The 20,308-nt window shown below is 35.8% G+C and overlaps 1 protein-coding gene and 1 long non-coding RNA gene across 3 annotated transcripts; both read left to right on the forward strand.

The window, feature by feature from the left end:
• Positions 1 to 995: 995 nt before the first annotated feature.
• Positions 996 to 11,096, forward strand: LOC139124009 (uncharacterized). 2 transcript variants are annotated; one of them, XR_011549832.1, is made up of 4 exons: positions 996 to 1,040; positions 1,220 to 1,360; positions 7,479 to 7,594; positions 10,915 to 11,096. It is a non-coding gene; the product is annotated as an uncharacterized lncRNA (long non-coding RNA). The 2 variants fall into 2 exon arrangements; XR_011549831.1 differs by lacking the exon at positions 996 to 1,040 and having other exon boundaries at positions 1,062 to 1,360.
• Positions 11,097 to 11,124: 28 nt separating this feature from the next.
• On the forward strand, positions 11,125 to 11,757 carry LOC139124363 (carbohydrate sulfotransferase 14-like). The gene has a single exon (XM_070690504.1). It carries the CDS (start codon positions 11,125 to 11,127, stop codon positions 11,755 to 11,757), a length of 633 nt encoding a protein of 210 aa, XP_070546605.1.
• Positions 11,758 to 20,308: the final 8,551 nt, after the last annotated feature.

The following is a 20,308-nucleotide window of genomic DNA, read 5'->3' on the forward strand; positions in this document are numbered from 1 at the left end:
CGCTATTTCCGTATAAACCATCGCTTTTCTTTAGGGATATTATGTGTTTACCTTCTCAACGGAGCTTAGACTGGCACGTGCTTAAAGGCACGTGAGCTGCAACTTTTGACATTATTTTCATGAATTCATATTTAGATTAAAATTAGTTCATAGAAATGATCTTGCTCAAAGATGTTTACTCAAGTATAATTATCCACTGAGTAGGACTGCTTGGGAAAGTTTATCAGTGAGAGAAATAATAAACGGTTGCCACACCCTAATATGGCCACCTCCATACAACTACATGATAAACAGCGTAAATGTTGAATGTACACATTTGAATCCTTACAAATACAACATGGTGCAACCCACTGAAAGGAATGGAAAGGGAGTCGCTCCATTTTGACAAAAAATTCTTTGTTTTCTCCTTATATAGCAAGATTTTGAAAAAAAGCGGGAAACTTAAAATGAACAAATTTCTGTTCACTTTCTTGCTTATTTTGCCACAAAGAAATGTTGTTGAGGTATAGTTAATGACTATATCGTTCAATTTGTAGATTGCAATGAATATCTAATGAAATTGGAGTTACCTTGAGGTTGGACAAATTTCGTAGAGTTGCAGCTCATGGGCCTTTAATATATTTTTTTATTTCTTCGAAAATAACTTTCTTTTTTGATACATTAATATTTCGTTTCTCTAGATATGTTTCATTTCTAAGCTCTTCATATTACAACCATTGTTTATCTAGTACTCATCGCATATGATTTTTGGACGCTTTGCTGAGTCGGGAATGAGAAAATGGAGGTGTAGTTTGAAGATAGAATCCCTTCCCGGGTTAGGTTTTACATGCTATACTGAGATATCAACCACATTAATTGGGTGATCTTGTTCCAATAACCTGATTTGCCAGCTGGTATTTCTCCACCTTTTGCATGAACATTCAATTCAATGCATTATATATTGCTTTGCTGTGATTGGTCTTTACTTTAATGTATTCATGTCAGGTGTAGTGCTATTAATTTGTCGTATGTCTTAAGTTTCTGTCCGTGACATATTCTAGGTATTTCTCTACACCCTCTCCTCAGTTTTTTAGTTGCTGACGAATGGCTTCCCCGAAACATCCGTTGTTTTACACCTCTTTCGAATTATTTTTATCCATCGATTGCTCGGCTTTCATATATTTACAATATCATTATGTAAACACGACATTTCTGATTCACTGCCATATGTTGCATTTAGGGTGGTCAGACGGAAAGAATATCGATTGTGGGAATATTTAAAGTTAGAGGATGGCGGCTGTTCTAAAGTACGTTACACAACTGATCGTGTGTTTGTTGGTTTGTTTTATGATGTGGCAAGTGTATCAACGAGACTTTCAAGGTAAGAAAACTGACAATGTCTGATTTTACAATTTAAACCTTCTCACTTCTATCAATTGCATCGACATGGAACATACTCTTGACATATGAGAGAGAGAGAGAGAGAGAGAGAGAGAGAGAGAGAGAGAGAGAGAGAGAGAGAGTTACAACCATACCTTTTGTTCTACCATGTGTGTTATCTTTAATGGGTTATAAAATATTTTTGTTATTCGTCTCTGTTATCAAAATGCTGCTCAAGCGTTGCTAGAGCACACGTTCAACCATTTTCTTTCAAAATTAAGGGGAAAATATCAGGGCCACCGAGAAAATTTTACTAGAGAAACAACGAAATATTTAACAACATTTTAAATACAAAATGGCCGCCATTTCTATGTTGTCCCTATGACAGAAATAAAATCCCAGATGATCACAAAACTACGCCAGTGGAAAATTTATATACTGCTGCAAAATGAGCCACCATAAATTAAGACAAACAGAATTGTGTAAAAGTTTAAGAATTCAACAATCTATCCCCGAGGCGCATCATACCTTAAGGGAAGGAAGAAGTAAAAAATATTTTTTCTATGAAAAATGGCCATGAAGTTTCCTATCCAACTAACATTAAAAAGGGAAGTGATGTACATGTTATATTGGACTTATCGTGTACATACTTTCATCCAGCGCTTAGACATGAACGAGAATGATGTACATTTTTCTTCGCAAAGCCATGTCATTTTGACTAAACTTCGAATAATGTCCAAAATTGACAGAATTCATTCATTATCGACGCAACTATTCAGGATTTGGAATTGTTAAGTCTATGTGTATATTTTGGAATCTTATCTCTCCTAGACCTAAAATGCGATACTATATGCCATAGCAAGCTCATAGTCAATATAATTAAGCTCTACAAAACATACGAACTGTACTTTTCAGGATTAGGATAATGTACGACATAGCACAGCAGCCTTAAGGGGTGTTTAGTTATTATGGCCGAGGCAGGACACAGGCAAAATTAACTTAATCCACTTAAAATCTCACTGGACTTTCATAAGTATCTATCCCGTAAAAAAGCAGTTTCAGTGTTCAAAAATATTCTGCGAAATAAAAATGATTCGCTGCATGATTCCATTGTCTGAATTCATTTAACTTTAAATCGGAATAAAAGTATAATTAATTATCTGTTACATGAACATCTTGCCGTGGCAACTCTGAGGCTTGTCTTCTTGTAAATCGAGCTTCCTGGTGGCAATAAACAATTCCTATTACTTACATATTAGAGATATAGCAATTTTGTCAGGGAAAATATTTAACAGTTACGTGTAGACTACCATGAAAAATAAAATAATACTTTTAGGTGTAATTCCGTCCACATCTGAACTTTCTAACAGCCTTTTTAAATCGAGTACATTTATATCAATCGTCAAAACCCTATAAAAGCACAGATTTAATTAGCTTAACATTGTAAAATTATTCATAGTTTTCTCATACACTCCAACGTATAGTGAATCAACATTTTGGTGAAGTTCTAAACTCAAATCTTTTGAACACACACTCACTTGTAACCACCCAAGTATAATCGATTAATTTAAAATGAATTATCAAACGTCTATAAAGACACAGATTTAAATGGTTTTGTATTGGAAAAGAAATTATTCAAAGTTTCCTGATAGACTTCCATATATAGTGAATGTACATTTCGGTGAAATTCCAAAATCTAATTTCTTGCACGCACATCCACTTGTAGCCACACTAGACTATTCAAGTACATTAAAATGAACAATCAAACGTCAAAAAATACACAGATTCAGCTAGTTTTGTATTGAAAGAAATATTCGTAGTTTCCATATAACTTACCATATATAGTGAGTCAACATTTTCGGTGAAATTCCAAAATCAAATTTTTTTGCACAGATATCCACTTGTAATCACCCTTGTCTAATTAAGTAAATGCATATCAGTAACTTACCATCCACAAATGCACAGATATTGTTATTTGTATATTAAAAAAATATAGATTTATCATAGACTACCTTGTATAGTGAATCAACAGTATCGGTGAAATTCCAAAATCACATTATTTATTGCATATACACTTGTAACCATCCTATTCTAATTAAGTACAAATATGTCCATTATCCAACTCCTTTATACGCACAAGTATAGTAAGCTTGGCATTGAAAATATTACAAAAATTGAAGTTCCAAACTAAACTGTCTTGTACACAAAATATACATTTGTGACCATCATTATCTAATCAAGTACAATTATGTTTATTAGCCAGCGTCTATATATCCAACGTCGATATATGTACAAGTATAGCAAGTTTTTCATTTGGAAAAATATTCAGTTTTCTATCATACACTCCAATTAATGTATAGTGACTGAACATTTCGGTTCGGTGAATTCAAAAATCTTTTTTTTACATATACACCTATTCCAATCAAGCACATTTATGTTAATTATCAATTTCTATAGATGCAAAGATATCGCTAGCTTTGTGTTGAAATAGTAGTACATAATATTCTCATAGACTAAAATATATAGTGAATCAACATTATCAATATAATAAACCAACACACCAAATTGTTGTACACACACGCACTTTTAGCTTAAACTGCAAGCAAAGTACATCTACATAAATCATCAAATATATGTGAATGTACGGATATAGATTGTGTGCCCAATAGACCCCCATGTCTAACGATTTGATACATTAGGAAGATACACTATATCAGCCACAGTTTACCTTCTAATAGATGAGCTAAACATGGTGACCCTCAACCAAAGGCATGCATCAAATTTTATTGCCCTTCAAAAACCCTTGCGCAAAAATATTGCGACCCACCTGTAATTTCTGTCGAATCCCTTTGAGGAGGATTTCAAAATTATAGCAAGTCAGAAGGGGACACTTGAACGTTAACATATCGTGAGTTTCTTAGGAGACTGGTCATTTGAAAATATCTAAGATTTTTAAAATATTCTATTGCCCCTCCATCGAGAGTTGTTTGTGCGTTCAGCTTTACTCAAGCAATGGAGGGGTGTCATGAAATTTTGTCATTTTAAAAGGGGGCCATCTCTACTTTGGTGCAATGGATAGAGTGGTTTCACTTATTTTGACTGATGCACAGGAAGAATTTTCCGAGCCCATTCCCGGTCATAATAACTGAACGCTCCCTAAGGTGTGTGTCGGGGGGTTACAACGTGTAACAGTGGCGCTATATCGTGGCAGTGGAGTGGCGTGGTCCTGTTGTTCTCGTATCTTCGCGGTGTACCTTCACACTAAGAGCTGCAAAATTAATGTCATGAAACATTATTGTTGAAGCCCCTCTTTCAGATGTTTATAACAAGTGCATATAGGGTAAATATATTCTCTGATTAGATCACGGAAAAGTTCACTATTATCACCAGGAACTGGACAGATATGAGTCATGTTAATTATTCTCTTTCGATCAGTGATACTTGCAGTAACCCTTGCATCTACTACTACCGATCTCATCTCTTTATACCGAACAATTTATTAAAATGATTTCGTCAATTACTGACACACCGGTCGCTGTAAGCAGCTATCATTACCAGAAGAGTTAATCTTGTCGAAAGGTTACGTGAATGATTCAACATAATTTGATATAATTATCCTGATCGAAGGATAAAACGTCAATACTTCATCATAACATAAAGTAATGAAATAGTGCAAAGTCGTTGATTAATTGAGGTAATCCTCCGCCATATATCTTGCTATCCGCAACCACCCGTATATGTGTTTGGTATTTTGAGGACAACAATTGAAGATTTATGGCTTGGAGGCACTCCAATTGCCGAGCGGTCTTGTGTTACACTAGTTTGACATTTGCACGAAACATAAAATTTACAAAAGAAGTTTTAGGGTCATAAAACATTCAAGAAAAACCGTAATTGTATAGTTCCGAAATGACAATCAGCGTAGGCCTCATTTCTACGTGGATGGATAACAGGTGTGAACTTTGGCACTTAAATATTCGAAAATATTATGTGTCACAACGTAATATTTTCATTATCGACCAAAAATGGCGAGCTTGGTATTTTACCACATATAATGCAGTTTGCTAGTATCCGTTTCAACTCAATTGACAATAGACACATCGTTAGGTGTCGCCGTTCTCAAACTACCGAAAATCCAGTCGTTGTGGACTCACCAGGAGGATGTGCAGAGAAATACTTAGAGGAGCCAAGTGTCGAATTAGGGAGTAAATGAGATAATTTACTTGCCTTCCTGCCGGCCTGATCCGACGTATTCTTTGAAGTTTTATCACCCTCGTTTACGCTGAATATTCATACACGTAGTGGATATCCGGTTCTCGGGGCCTCAACCGGATAGCTATCACGTCAAAATTTGTTTGGACAAAAGCTGGAATGACATGAGAAGAAATTGATATATGGAATGGTGCAATTTGACAGGTGTTCAATTTATTTTGCACTTAGTAAAACTCTTTGAACATGACACTGACCACTGATATTTTATTACATTTTTATATGACCAGTGTTTGAGTCACAATATTCAACAACCAAACAATGATTGTAATAAGACAGTTCTCAGTTTGCCAGAGATTGAAGACTAAAGAATATGCGGGAATGAAAAATCTGCGACCTTCTTGTGTCATTTGCAAAATCATTCATTCCTGTAAACGATGTCAGAGTACAAATGGTCAGTTCAGTGTTTTTAAGCCATTCACTATCTGTTTGCAACCTCGCCAGCCGTGCAATTTTTCCAGCTGCCCGCTTCGAAAGAAAAGCCTGTATGCGGTTAACTGTCAAATGTGTAATTTTTAAACTAAAGTCAGTTAAAATATATGTCCGTGATAATAAGGATGAATTCACAATTGATTAGTTTTGTCCTGGATCCTGTGAACAATTTTGAAATTTATGTGTGCAATGGTGTAGTCTAGTGCAGTCAATTGAAGTAAAATTGTTAGAACACTCAAATGGGAGAGCACGAAAGGGGATGTCCCCTCTCGCATGGAAAAGTTTGAGAAACTGATGTGTGCAATGGGGCAATCTGAGAGGTGTTTTAATCTATTTAGCGCCGAACATTTAGAAACCCTCTTCATTCTCTCCACATTTTGAGCAACCACCCTTGTAGCTTTAACTTTTTGAGTGACCCCCAACAGATTTCCCCCGACCCCAGGCCATAAATAATGACGGCTCCCTGGGCCAGATAAGTATTTTCTTTCTCCAAGAGCTTTAAAGTGACTCCCCACGTATGGTATATAAGAAGACACACCAATAGCGCTGTGAAATGAGCCCAAAAAGTGGTAGATTGGAAAAGAATCGTATAAATTTGAGCGTCAATATGTGTGTTCCCGAGGCTCATTCTACCTTAATGTGTCGTCTGTACCTACATGTACACCTTACAGATTAAGAACAAAGTCGCAGTACACTGCTTTTAAAGAGCCAGTAGCTGTTACTTTGATGAATATTGCATCAGTTTCGTTTTAATGTCAGCGACAGTTTCGTTTTGCATTCTGTAAAGCACAGCTTGTCGAGATAGCGTCTATACAATTAAAATGCATTGTTATCATTGTTGACATTTAAATTCCAGCCCTTCACCTTCTCAAACGACAATGCAACCTACACGTGTTTAGGCCAAGCTCATAAGCTGAATACTGTGTATTTAAATATGCTTTAGAGAGTTAAACAAGAAACTATGGTTGTCATAACCAACAAAAAGTGATAGGAATCACCAATAGTTATCGCTACCATACCATCATAACATTTGTCTGTCTTAGAAAAATGGTTGAGAAATAAATAATGGAGGTTCTTTGAAACGTGCAGCAAATTATTGCTATGGTATTAAGGCTCCTTTCATTGGATTTTTATTTATAAACATGGAATGGGTGGAATTTATTTGTTTTAAAAATCACTGATAAAATTCTGACTCGCAGTAGCAGTCCATTTATGTTGAATGAAACGCCATTCAACCGAGCTAAACTGAACGCAATATGGAACTTGGCTCATCGAGGTCGGGGAGGGTGATATAGTGATAAATAAACAAAGAAAAATAATTTAATCAATTAATCGATCGATCAATCAATAAATATACGAATAATTCAAAAGATCGTAGCCTGTAAAACTAAAAGCTTTACATCATTGTTGTTGTGCAGGTCAGTTCAAGCCATATGTCCCGCCATATAGGAAACATCAAGTCAAAGAGGAAGAAGTTCCTTCGAAGAGCAGACAACAAAATGATCATGAAGATATAAAACCAATCAAAAGAAAGGTATGTTATCTTTAACAATGAAAGTGTCACAGAAATGTTTGTGAAAACATACGCAAACATGCCGCATTTTTTCAAAACATACAAAGTTTATTCCCTTTCTTCTTCATTTCACGTGAACGATTTTCAGTCATCATTAGCAATGAGTTAACTTACTAGATTGTGTTTGTGTACGATATACTATAGCAAGTATGTATGCGGGAGGGCTTATTAAACGTTACAGCGTGTGGAGGGGTCGTGCACAAACGAAGTGCAGCAACTTTTTCAACCACTCCTTTAAGGGTGGAGATTCCTGACTGCTAATGTCTTCGCTACTTGAACAGGTGACGTATTTTGTCCGTTCAAACCAGATAGAGAATTTACTTATAATACGTAGGTTTCGAGTTACCGTAAGACCATGCGGTATGGAAGTCAAAAATACGATATTTAATACAGTATTGGCATAACACTAGACGGATACCATAATTATTCACACAAGAAAATGAGCGTGGTCAATTCTAAAAGTTGTTCTGTTTTAAGGGATGGAGTTTTTGGATTGTTTTGAATTTAGGAAATCATATATAGTGCACTGTTGATTTTTAGGCATATAATTCGAGTATGATTATGTTGTACAATTTCATCGTGAAACAAAAGCAACACGTATCGTCTCCAACATGCGTGATGCTGGCGACAACTTCGATTAAAACCCTTTATTGATTTCACGGTATGGCATACGTACATGCCAAATAAAATTGTGTATGCTTTGAATCCATAAATCTAGCAAATCCAGGAAATAATATGACAAAACCAGTTTCCGAGCATAGCGACATAATTATGATTCTATTCTTAACCAGCTACAAAATCATCAAGTTCTGAACTAATGAGACCAAAGTTTAAAAATAAAAGTAGGAACAATCGTATCTATTCAACCTTATTTGCGTATCTTATGAATTACAGTTTTGCCCGGTCAGTAGGAACTAATAATGGAAAGGTTTCACTAGCATTCGCGTCATATCACTATATCATTAACACACGTGCTCTGTAAAAATACCGATTAGTGGTGTCATCACTGCTTTGTTAGGGTATTAGGCATCTCTAGCATTATCGTGAGGTAGCAGCTTGTCCATATTACTGTGTATCAATTTAGGGTTAAAATAATTCTCGTTTTTGTCATATATGTAATTTCAAATTATATTCACACCCGTGCATTGTGTAATTCGGAAGTTTAATTTTATTAATGAGGAAATTTAATTTGTAGGACTGTCTCGTACAATTGCTTTATGTCACCATCAGATGCTACGTTCTACAAAACATCAAATTATTGAAACTGTAAGCGTAACATCGACAATATTCACCGTAATTCGGCATGTCTAACTGTGTTGTATGTATTTTGTTATATTCACTTAAAAGGTCAGTACACTACCTCCTGATAATTTATTTTCACTTTTTTTTTATTTTGTATGCCAATGTCAAGTGTTTTTTTCTACTTTCCTAAATATGTTAAAAAATCCTGTATTTTTAGGCTGTCCATGCGGTAAACTGCACTGTTATTGTGTCCATTTGAATTCTAGTCGGGACAAGAATCCACATGTATACAACAACGAAGCAGTTTTATTCTCATATGAGCATGCGCGAATAGGGCAGCTGGGTGGTAGTTTTTGTCTTAGCATGTAGAAATGTCAATCTTTAGAATGATCTCCAAATCGTTCAAAACGCATATTATGCGGGCTGGGAATTGGAATTCATTTGGTTGTCAACTATTGCAGCAGTGTTAGTAGCATTTATATCGGACATTAGGGTACTTCTGTTAATTAATTACAGCCCGGACAGAGTTTTCTTTGCTGGAATGGTGATAATAGGGGACACATACACGGGACATTTTTTTATTCTGTATGTAAAATTGTTTAAACATAATGTTTTGGTTATGAATATTAACGAAAGTGTTATTGTTTGTGTTTAGTCATGGCACGGTTTATTTGTAAAACAATCTGTCAAGTAATCTTAATATTTGAGAGGATCAAAGTTATATCTACTAAGTGTAAAATTCACTTGTGTGATTTTGGCTTGTTTTACTGCGTATCCTTCTCTACCATGGGACGGATATACTGTCAAACGTCTTCTTAGCTAGCATGCCTTTTTATATAAGAGTTAATATTGAGTCAAGAGTTGGTTTATTTGCCTTGAACTTAATTTAAACATTTCTCTATATTAACAGTGGTCAAAGTGTCTTGTTAGCTAAATTTAGAATCCTCTAAGCCCACTGAAATTCTCATTTAGGTAAAACACGCCAGCAGCTTATATATTTAATAAATTAAAAACGTTTTACAGAACCACGGTACTTGAACTAGTCCATATATAGCGTCTACGCATTAGCGATAAACAGTGCTAATATGGCCTGAAGTGTCATAACCAAGTTGTATGTCCTTCGCTATGGTGGTTTGTTGCTATCATTATCACAACTGCCATCTTTGATGTGATTTAGCTGAAATGTCGAGTAGCATGAAATATCGTACTAACAGCTGACCTATATTCTTCAGAGCAAATTCGCTGCTGCAGACGACATCAATTAAAGCCACAAATACTGCGAATCATTTTAGATTCCCCGCTGTTTTAAAAATCTAATCAAATGACAGAGGGGATAAGATTACGATAACAAAATGTCAGCCATCGCGTGTTGTGCATTGAAGCAAATTGCATCATTGTTTCTTGGAGGATAATGACGTGTTTGAGCACGAAGTACTGCATTTTTTTTACTTTTCCTTCGGGTGCCATTTTACGAGTGCGGCATCTGTTTATTATTTAACCTGTTAAAATGTGTAGGCATGGTCCAAATCGGCGAGCAGTGATACTTTATTGCTTCGATAAAAGTATCTGTGCGACGAGTGATAGTGAGCGTACGAGCGTGAGTGCTTCTGAGCTCCACAATGTGTGGAGGTGTCACTGTAATAACTACTATAAGTTCGGTTATCGAACCACTCGCTTGAGAGAGGGGATTTGGCCGAGCGGTTCTGTATGCTACCTCTCTGCTAGATGACTGGATGCCGTATGTCGTGAGTACGAGTCCGATTGAAAACAGCGTATAATCTATACACGTCATTCAGTTAGCACATTTGCACGAACCAACTTTAGTTTGAAAAGAAATAATGAAAATACTGCATGGAATTCGCAGCAAATGTGGCTTTAAGAAAATGCTAGGGTCGCCTCGTTACCGATTACATTGTATATGTGTACGTTCAAAAAAAATCAGTTTTGGCTTTTTGTATGCTTTGTCTTCAACATAACATGTAACACTTTCATCAACACATTGTATTGCTTTTGATTTTCCAACTATCCACTCTTTCCAGATAATGCAAAATCACACTGCCAGGACACTGACACACTCGGAGATAAAACGGATCGAAGATGAGCAAGTTCGACGCAAGTCACTATTAGCAAAGGTCTGTGACGAGGCCAAGCGGAATAGAACTGTATTCAGATGCACGGGTAAATTGATTAATGTTCGTGAAAACAGGTTTATGTACTGCAACACACCAAAGGTCGGTTCTTCTTCCTGGATGAGAGTTATATGTGTTCTGACAGGGAGGGCGAAATCTGTTGAGGAACTTCTAAAATCCAAGTCGCGTATTGATGTTCACAAGGTTCCAGCGTTGAAGAGAGATGAGAAATATCATTATCCATCCTACTTCTCGTTCATGTTCGTACGTCATCCATTCGCAAGACTTCTGTCTGCGTACAGAAGTAAGTTTGAAAATGTAGACGCCAGCAATCTGTACCTCAAACAAAAAAGAATAGACATTATCAAACGATATCGCAAAAATCCAACCAATCACAGTCTAGAAGCGGGTGATGACGTGACCTGGGAAGAATTTGTGCGATCTGTCATCGATGACAATCCAAAATCCTTCAACCCACACTATATTGCGCAGCACCTGTACTGTGGGCCATGCCTTTTCCCCTTCGATTTCATAGGAAAACTTGAAAACGTCGCCAAGGAGAGTAAGTACGTGTTAAACAGGGTCAATGCCCCGGACGACATTGTTTATCCCCCACAACCGAAGAAAACAAACAGCTCAAATCTAGAAAATCTTCATTCCTACTTCAGTCGACTGACCACTGACCAGATGGAAAATCTCTACAACATTTATGAACTTGATTTTAAGCTTTTCGGTTACAAATATCCTTATTAGATGGGTAATATCTTAGTGACAATACTTCACATCTTAAAAGACTTGAAATTTCAAAACGATTTGAACTGTAAACCAACCCACTTCTCATGCAGATTTAGCCTCTTCATAACATTTTTCTGAAAGAAAGCGGAAAATTGGTTATCTTGAGGGATTGAAACACTTTGCGTTTAATGTATGAATGGCGACGGTCGATATCAACTACGCGCCTTGCTGACATCAATTTTGTGCAAGGCGTAAAGCTTAGCTAAAGTTCATGTATCAGCACGTTGATAGTACAAATAAATTTTTAGTTAAGTAATGCTACACTTTGCATAGTGTTTACACTTCATTACGCATGCGTCCCCCGCATTTTGGGACGTCAACAACTTCCTTCTTTGGCGTGATCAAGGGACTTTACGAAGCACCATTCCTTGGGTATATTTAAGCCCACATATGCTTTTGCCGTGAATATTAAAAAAAAACCCAGAATAATTTGATTGCATAAAGCAGGGCATCCTTCAAGTAAAAATGACAATAGTCTCAAGTTACAAAAATTGGATATATATATATATATATATATATATATATATATATATATATATATATATATATATATATATATATATATATATATATATATACAGTAAAATGAATAATGGACCAATCTAAGAGACCGCCCATCAGCTCCGTAAGCTCCGTTGGTAGAGCAACTGAAATGTATTTAGGGGTTGTGGGTTTGAGTCCCGCATGGGACACTGTTTCATTCGTCAATATATATATATATATATATATATATTATATATATATATAATATATATATATATATATATATATATATATATATATATAATATATATATATATATATATATATATGTATATATATATACAAAATTACTTCAAGTACAAAGAAATGGTATCTGTTACTCAATTTTCATGCATCCTGCAATCATTAGACAGATGAAGTGAAAGTAATACTAGCTCAACGCTCTTATATATGTATGATTGGGACGTACCATTCTATTTATAGGTGGTTTTAAAATTTCATAGATTTTTGATAGATAATAATTGTTTTTATGGCGACATTTTGAAACCAAGTCCGAGCGTTTGTTTAACAGCGTAGATTTGTAAGCTTTGGTAATTTGTAGTTTTCTGATATACAAAGATTGCATCACTTGCTTATATTAGAGTAACTTGATGCTGTGTCAATAAACGAAATATCAAAGATCTGGTTCCTTTGTTTCAATGTCCAGATGTACTTGGACAGCTCCGTTGACTGTTGATACCTTAAGTTACGGAACGATTGCATGTGATCAGTGAATCGCGTCTCCGAGGTGTTATCTGTGAGTCCGATGTAGACCTTCTCCGTGTTGTCCCCTTTTGATACCTTGGCCTTGTAAAGATCTTATGAAGCTCAAACCCCTTTGCAAAATGTTTGTCAACAAGTTGAAGGAATTTAAATCCGATATTAGTTTCCACGTTCTTGCTGAAAGGCAGATTGTATGACAATATTTATACTATGCTCGTTGAAATACCAGAACACCATAAGAGTTGTCCCTCTAAGTCTGTTGAACAAAAGGCATGTCATTCATCTTACGATCCATCCCGACATTTTCATATCCACATATTCACAGTCTCAATTCAAAGTCAGTTGTGTAGAGGGGACGGGTCTGTAATATTTTAGGCTTTAAAATAGAAAAAATATACTCATAAGTTTATATTTACTTTCATAGCCATTTCAGATTTTTCGAAAATGGGGGACTGAGCACAAAAACCACTCTTAAAACGTACGTTTTAAAACCCCTATCAGCATTTCAAACACGTTTCAAAAACATCAACGTTTATTTTGTAAGTTTGGCTTGCTCGTTTAAATAATGGCTGACTGTACTTGAGTACACTGTAAATTAATATGCTTCACACTCGTCGCCTGATAAGCGGAGAACATTTTATAGTGTTTCGACATTGGAAAATCAAAGAATAGAGACTCGGAGACCGGACTTTCCCCGACAGAACTGTTATGAAATACCTCGAAACTGTGTTTAAATATACTGTACCGGTGTCTGTAAACATGTCAACAAAAGAACCTTGGAACGCACATGCCTTATGTAAAAACGTCACATGATGCCATAAATTTTAGGTATTGGTAAACAAAACGGCAACAGCTGGTGATACGCAGTTAACAACGCATTTACTCAAAGTCAAGTAAAAACGAAAGGAATGTGTTTCTCACCGTGTCATAAATTTCGGCCACTTTTTACTACCACTGTCGTTTCACATGTGTTGAAATTAGCAGTAGCTACGGATCTAGGAATGTAAATTGGATTTCCAAATGATTGTGATACTTTTGAAACCTTGCCAAGATGCACTAGCAGCTTTGCTGTACAACTTATTAGTCCCTGAGATTAGTTTCGATGCTTGAAATAGTAGACAACCTTACAGTGATTATGAATGACAACAGGGTTTGCAATGGCATTGCACAAAGGATGAAGTCCTAGAATTCTCTTACTATCTACGTAACGCGTACTGAAACCATTAATGGTAGGTAGTAGCCACATTAGTCGGATAAATTTATGTTGGTAGTGGCCGTAGCAATCAAACTCAAACGGGAGAGCGTGACTAACATGCCGTCATGGAGGTCATGGCAAAAAAGAGGCTACCGTAGCATTTCGGCCGACACAACAATTGTAAAATACCTGATAACATATTCAACATGTTAAACATGGGACAAAGGCCTCATTTTCTGAATGGAGACTAGATGTGAGGGTAGCCGACAGGCTTATGGTGGACTATGTGGCTCCATTTGATTCACTGCTGTTGCTTTTTGTGCCGCATGCATGTCGTCTCTCCGAATATGGTACTTTGGAGTTCTATCACTTTAGAAGAATGACAGTGTGGGCTCTACGGATGTTCATCTCTGCTGTTGTATTGTGGCCTTGGAACTGGGTCATTAGTTATCCATATTTATATATTATCTTTCTTAATTCTACATAGAAATCAAAGTTTCTCAACATGTCTAGTACAATAGGTAAACAAACATAAATTAATAGCTAAAATCTTGATTAAATTTATTGATCGTAAAGCACTTATTCATCAAGACAAGCGAGCGCAGACAGACATAGAGTTACTTGGCAACTTGTCAGTAATTCAGACGGAGAATAATTGCGTTGAAGTCAATAATTTGACGTTCTTTTCTTCAATTTAGTCTCCGTCATTCTCTGTAAGCATTAACATCATTTTCTGTTTATTGCGCCCGTTGTGCCGTTACTGCTTCGAAAGAAACGCCGGAAGTAAAGGCTGTTTGAAATCTGAGATTCCTCATTTGCTACTTGAAGAAATTTGTATATCGCAGAAAATGGATATTGAAAGGTACGTGATTTTTATCTTGCTACAAAGGTTTTGAACGTGATAGTATTTAGAAATCACAGAACCAAAATTCGAGCGACGATAAAATAATCTTAAATATATTTTTAATGATTAACCCGTATAGTGCGTTTAAGCAAGCAGATGTTCGATGCTACCTTTTTACGACGTGCGTATAAACATTCTGTAGTGATTATAGAGATGTCGATAGCAGTTTTAGAGCAGTAAATCCTCCGTTATTTAAATAGCTGCAACTTTTTTTGTAATTTTTAACCTATTGTAATTTGTAAATGTATTAGCGAACGTTGTGGCTTTGTTACAGTCGAAGCCAAGTCTTGTAAATGGCTTGGGATAAATTCCTCGGGATCAAGTGTGTTCAAATTTGTAAGAGGGTTGTCGAAGGACAACAGCCTTTTGTTTTGTTTGTAATATAGCAAGTGTTTTTTCCTGGCGAGACAGTCCGCCTTGGTTAATTATATCTATCAAAGAGCGCCACAAACCATTATTCTGAAAGAGTAAACATTTCCCTGAAAAGTTAAAAATCGAGCATCATGATGGCAAGTAACCTCAAATATTATGTTTTTGAGTAGTACAAGGCAAGAGCACTTAAGTTGAACTCAGTCAAAATATTCACCAAGTTTTGAATGGAGATCCGCAGACTTAAAAGATGACCGCAGGAAGTAAATCAGACTTTATGAATAAAACCTGAACATTGCGATGTAATTTCATCTTGCGCTTTCGAGATCTTAGTGAACGTAATTATTCACTATTGCCTCTACTTTTATTAACAGGAGCTTTTTTGCATTGGTCGTGATCTGCTGTTGCACAGCACAATTCTGTGTCCAAGGTAGGTATCTGCATTTACAACCATGTAATTTCCATTTTGTTTTGGGAGCTTTTAAACTATTGACGTTGGTCTTGAGGATGACGATAAAGACATCGAAATTTAATCATAGTGTTGATTGCGATAAAAATGCAGTATCTCTGATTCTATGAATAATGAAATTACATTACAGTTACATTTACTTATATACTGTTAGTTTTCTTTTGGTTCTTAATATTATAATGGCGTACATATGCTTTACTTTACAGGATGGAACGTAGACGTCACAAATTTTGTTATCAGAGATGTACATAACATCATATATCAACCAAACCGTTCTACCAAAATAACATTCGATGTTGATGTAGCTGTACACGGCACGTCCTGTGGCGACCCCTACTTTGAAGGACTGATCGTATACTTCAAAGGAAACGAGATCTCAAATGGGTTCGTCGCCAGCCAGACTCGTCTGTTGTTTGGAGACATAATCCCTATAGACAAAACAACTACTATAAGCGATGCCGTAGCTGACATAAAACCTGACGTCGACCACTGTGATAATTACCATTACCTTTGTGTTAGACTCCTCATTGAAGATCACGGTTGCTGTGGAGACCACTACTGTTACAACCTTGAAACTTGTTTGTCCTTCCATAATTCATCCCTGGTGAATTAGATTGCTCAGGTAAATAATACATAGAACGACGATGATGATAGTGATAATAATGATGATGATGATGATCATCATCATCATAATCATCATCTTATTGTGGTGATGATGTAGTTGTCGCTGCTGTTCTTGTTGTTGCGTGTGTAAAATATTACTGGTTTCTTTATTGTTGTTGTTGTAGTCGTTGTCGTTGCTTTGTAAATATCTTCTGTGGTGACCGTTATTGTTCATGTGGCTGTTGATATTGATGCTTTATGTCACTGAATATTGCCACATTTGCATACAAGATGCAGATATTTTGTGTCGCTCATAAAACAAAGCAATAATATAAAGTGACCACTTTTCCTGAATTTATTTATTTATCCCTAAGAATCCTAAATGAGCCGAAGAAGTCAGGTACAGAACAATGTAAGTACTTCATCCTTACACATCTTATAGACTTCTCCGCTTGGTCTTTTGATATTACTCTGAGTGTACATTTAGAAACGGGTTTGATGTTAAACATTTTGAACGATGGTTGTATTTTTACACAAACTATTGACAATTCTCCAGCATGCAGTGAACTCCAATCCTCTCCTCGTGTACAGTATTGCGGATTGGCATATACATTTATATTTCGTCGACCATTATGTTTTGTAAAGATATGATATGACGATGCTATGAATTCTTTTGAATGAGAACCAATAACTTACCTCTGAAGCCAATTACTACTTACACCTTTTCTTCACAGTAATTTAATCAACCGGAGGCAACCTACGGACATGTCGCTATTTTCGAAAACCTTTCCTGACATTATTCGATGAGAAACAAAGGACTTTCCTTCCCACCATGATTGACGCTTTTTTACGATTAACAGTTTATTCAGATCATCATTGGACATGTAAGCAGTATCTGGTATTTACGTGATGTCAGGAGTTTATTCTAGCAAATATGTAATCAACGCAACTGAACCTAATGCCTTTATCATAAAAGAATTTGTTTTTAATTGAGAATGTACGCATAATTGCTTTGCCAAGTGAGACAAGATTGTTTAGGGTGATTATAGTCCAAAGCGAGAAACACACCTTTGTTGTTACCCATTCATTTCAATAACTGAAAAAAATAAGTAATTATCTGCACCACCTTTCGAGCTCGAAGATGGCACGGTAATGACTCAAAACATTTTCACTAATGACTCTGAGTCTTATTGGCACGTGCATGCCACATGACCTATATTCATGAAACTAGACGGCGACAAAAGACGAAGGCAGATATTTCTGTATACACAAACTTACGCACTTGAAAACGTGGATTTTACGTTAAAAAGATAATTTTGGTCTTCTGATTTTTTTCGGCGTTTCTATATCACTTTCAAGTAAACGCATTTCTTTGGTGTAGAGTACATTCATTTGGTGTTGTATAATATGATAATACAAATGTTTAAAATAATAAGCATGTAAAAGAATAGTACCATTTTTATAAATATTATCCACACTTGTTAACAGATACATTCATGAGGTTTGGAAAAGAAACCTTGTAAAATAATGTATATTGATACATATAGACATTGATGTGTATCTATAATTATTGCCAAACGTGTTCTAATATTTAAATTATGGTATGTAGCCTTCTATTGATTTAACGAAATAAATATGAAAAACAACTCAGTATAATTACAAATTGTGCATTGAAAGTAAACTGTAGAACACAAAGTATTATTTGTGTTTACATCAATTTTCCTGAAAAGGCCGATAAGTGATGCCTTTTAGTGATGATAACACTGATTCTGTGGGTGTGTGCTTAATTTGAATCCGGAGAGGTCAAAATTGTCATTAAACCGGTGTCTATTTGAGGTAGAAATACTTTAACAGGTGAACGGGTTGTGAGGTGGGGGCAAATGTACTGAATAGGTCAACATGTTTAAGTCATGATAACTCTTATTTTTATCGCTGCTTAAATACAAATCAGAGATAAGTAATTAAAAGGCATCGAAATGTGTTTTGTACAGATGACTGACAAACAATGCAATGACTCAAAGTCTCATCAGAAGAAATTGAGATAGATATACCCCTTTTAGAAAAAAGGGGGATTAAAAAAGCAACAAAAAGCGAAAAACTCATTCCTATAATTCCTTACATAAAGCGTAAGCGCAATGTCTAGTAAACATGACTTGATGACTGTATTTTCCCAATATGATCATTGTCCAGAGGAATTGAGCTAGTCATGTAATATCAGTTAATATCTTCACATTTTAATAAGCGTTCTTTCGTTGGCATCTTGTCGTTGACGACGATAAACATTATAAATGGTGCATAAATACAGACCACTACATTTTTGTATTTGTAAGAACATCAAGTGCCACACTCTTTATACAAACACAAGTGAATAAAAATATTAACACGTAATTTAATTTAAGCAAATGTTAATGATGTACAATACAGCGAGATATTTGATTTTAAGTCAGTGTTTATAGGCCGGAAGTTAATATGGTATATCCGTTGCCGTAAGGAATGCCAAAATTGGTTTCTTACCAAATGTTTTTTACACGTACAAAGCGGATATTTATAGCACGGGCAGGGTATATCGCACTACTAGTTAATTGCGTCATGCGTTATTTCGTTGCACTACGGACATTACCTGAAACTAATCTTGCTTATTACACTCTTGTCTGGTTCAACGTTCCCTCTTAAAGATGATTGGTGCTAGGTAGGTACAAGCAACATAATTTGAAAGAGAAAATACATTATTGTTGTAAATAATTATGTTTATTTCAGTAATAATATAAACAGCATCGTATTAGCATGTTTACGGCTTGAAAGCTGTGGCTGAATTGTGTAGAAATGTGTCTTTGTGTTTGATAATCAGGTCTTTCTGCTTACAGATAGCAGCAACTGTCTTGTCGGTTTAGTTTTTTTGAAGTTTTTCCAATTATTCTTGAACTGCTCCAAGTCTGTGGGTGTATAAGTATCAAAACATAATAAATTGAATGACTAAGCACCAGTAAACCGTCATGCTAAGTTGCAGGCTGTCGCGTAGAGCGTTGGGTTAATGCCATGCCCACAGGCAGTAACTTAGCTGTCGAGAAAAGCTTGGCAACTGAGGGCCAGTTTATAATTATCCTTCTTTGCGTTATCTTACAGGAAAGCCGTGTTAGTTACTCTCTTTTACTCCACACTGTACCTGTGCAAAGTTAATGGTATGTAACATACTTACACTGCATGAAAACCCAATAATTCAGATAAATTCACTCCAGTTGCCTGTATTATAGTATAATACACGTGAATGTATTCATCTGTATATGCACTCTTCAGCTAAAATACAGGCAATAATCCATGTTAATACAGTAAGTATTATAGGGTTTTATGCAGTGTTACTTTTACACTAAATTTTGCTTCTGCTTTAATTCTGGTCTTGCAACGCCAATTATATAATTCCAGTAACTTGCTGGTGACGGATACACTCTTCTAAATGTCAAAGGTTAGAATGTCGGATTCGCTTTCTCAAATGTTTGAGTTCGAAACCTATGAAGTCTATATTAGCCGACAGGTGATTTCAGGAATGGCGTGATCTGTTATCTCTGGGCAAGATTCTTTATTCCCTATTACTTCTTCGGTAATGGGCTATGGATAACAATCCTGTGTTGCGAATTCGCTCGATTTTGATGAATGAAATTAAACAAGATTAATAAAACAGTCCTTTTCACTTAACAAATTGCCTTATAATCTTGGATAACAATATTAA

The sequence above is a fragment of the Ptychodera flava genome (genome assembly GCF_041260155.1).
Source record: "Ptychodera flava strain L36383 chromosome 23 unlocalized genomic scaffold, AS_Pfla_20210202 Scaffold_23__1_contigs__length_28996876_pilon, whole genome shotgun sequence".
In the NCBI taxonomy this organism is placed as follows: domain Eukaryota; kingdom Metazoa; phylum Hemichordata; class Enteropneusta; family Ptychoderidae; genus Ptychodera; species Ptychodera flava.

Excerpts from the sequence above, each read along its gene's own strand:
- LOC139124363 (XM_070690504.1), top strand. The coding sequence starts at position 11,125 with ATGAGAGTTATATGTGTTCTGACAGGGAGGGCGAAATCTGTTGAGGAA.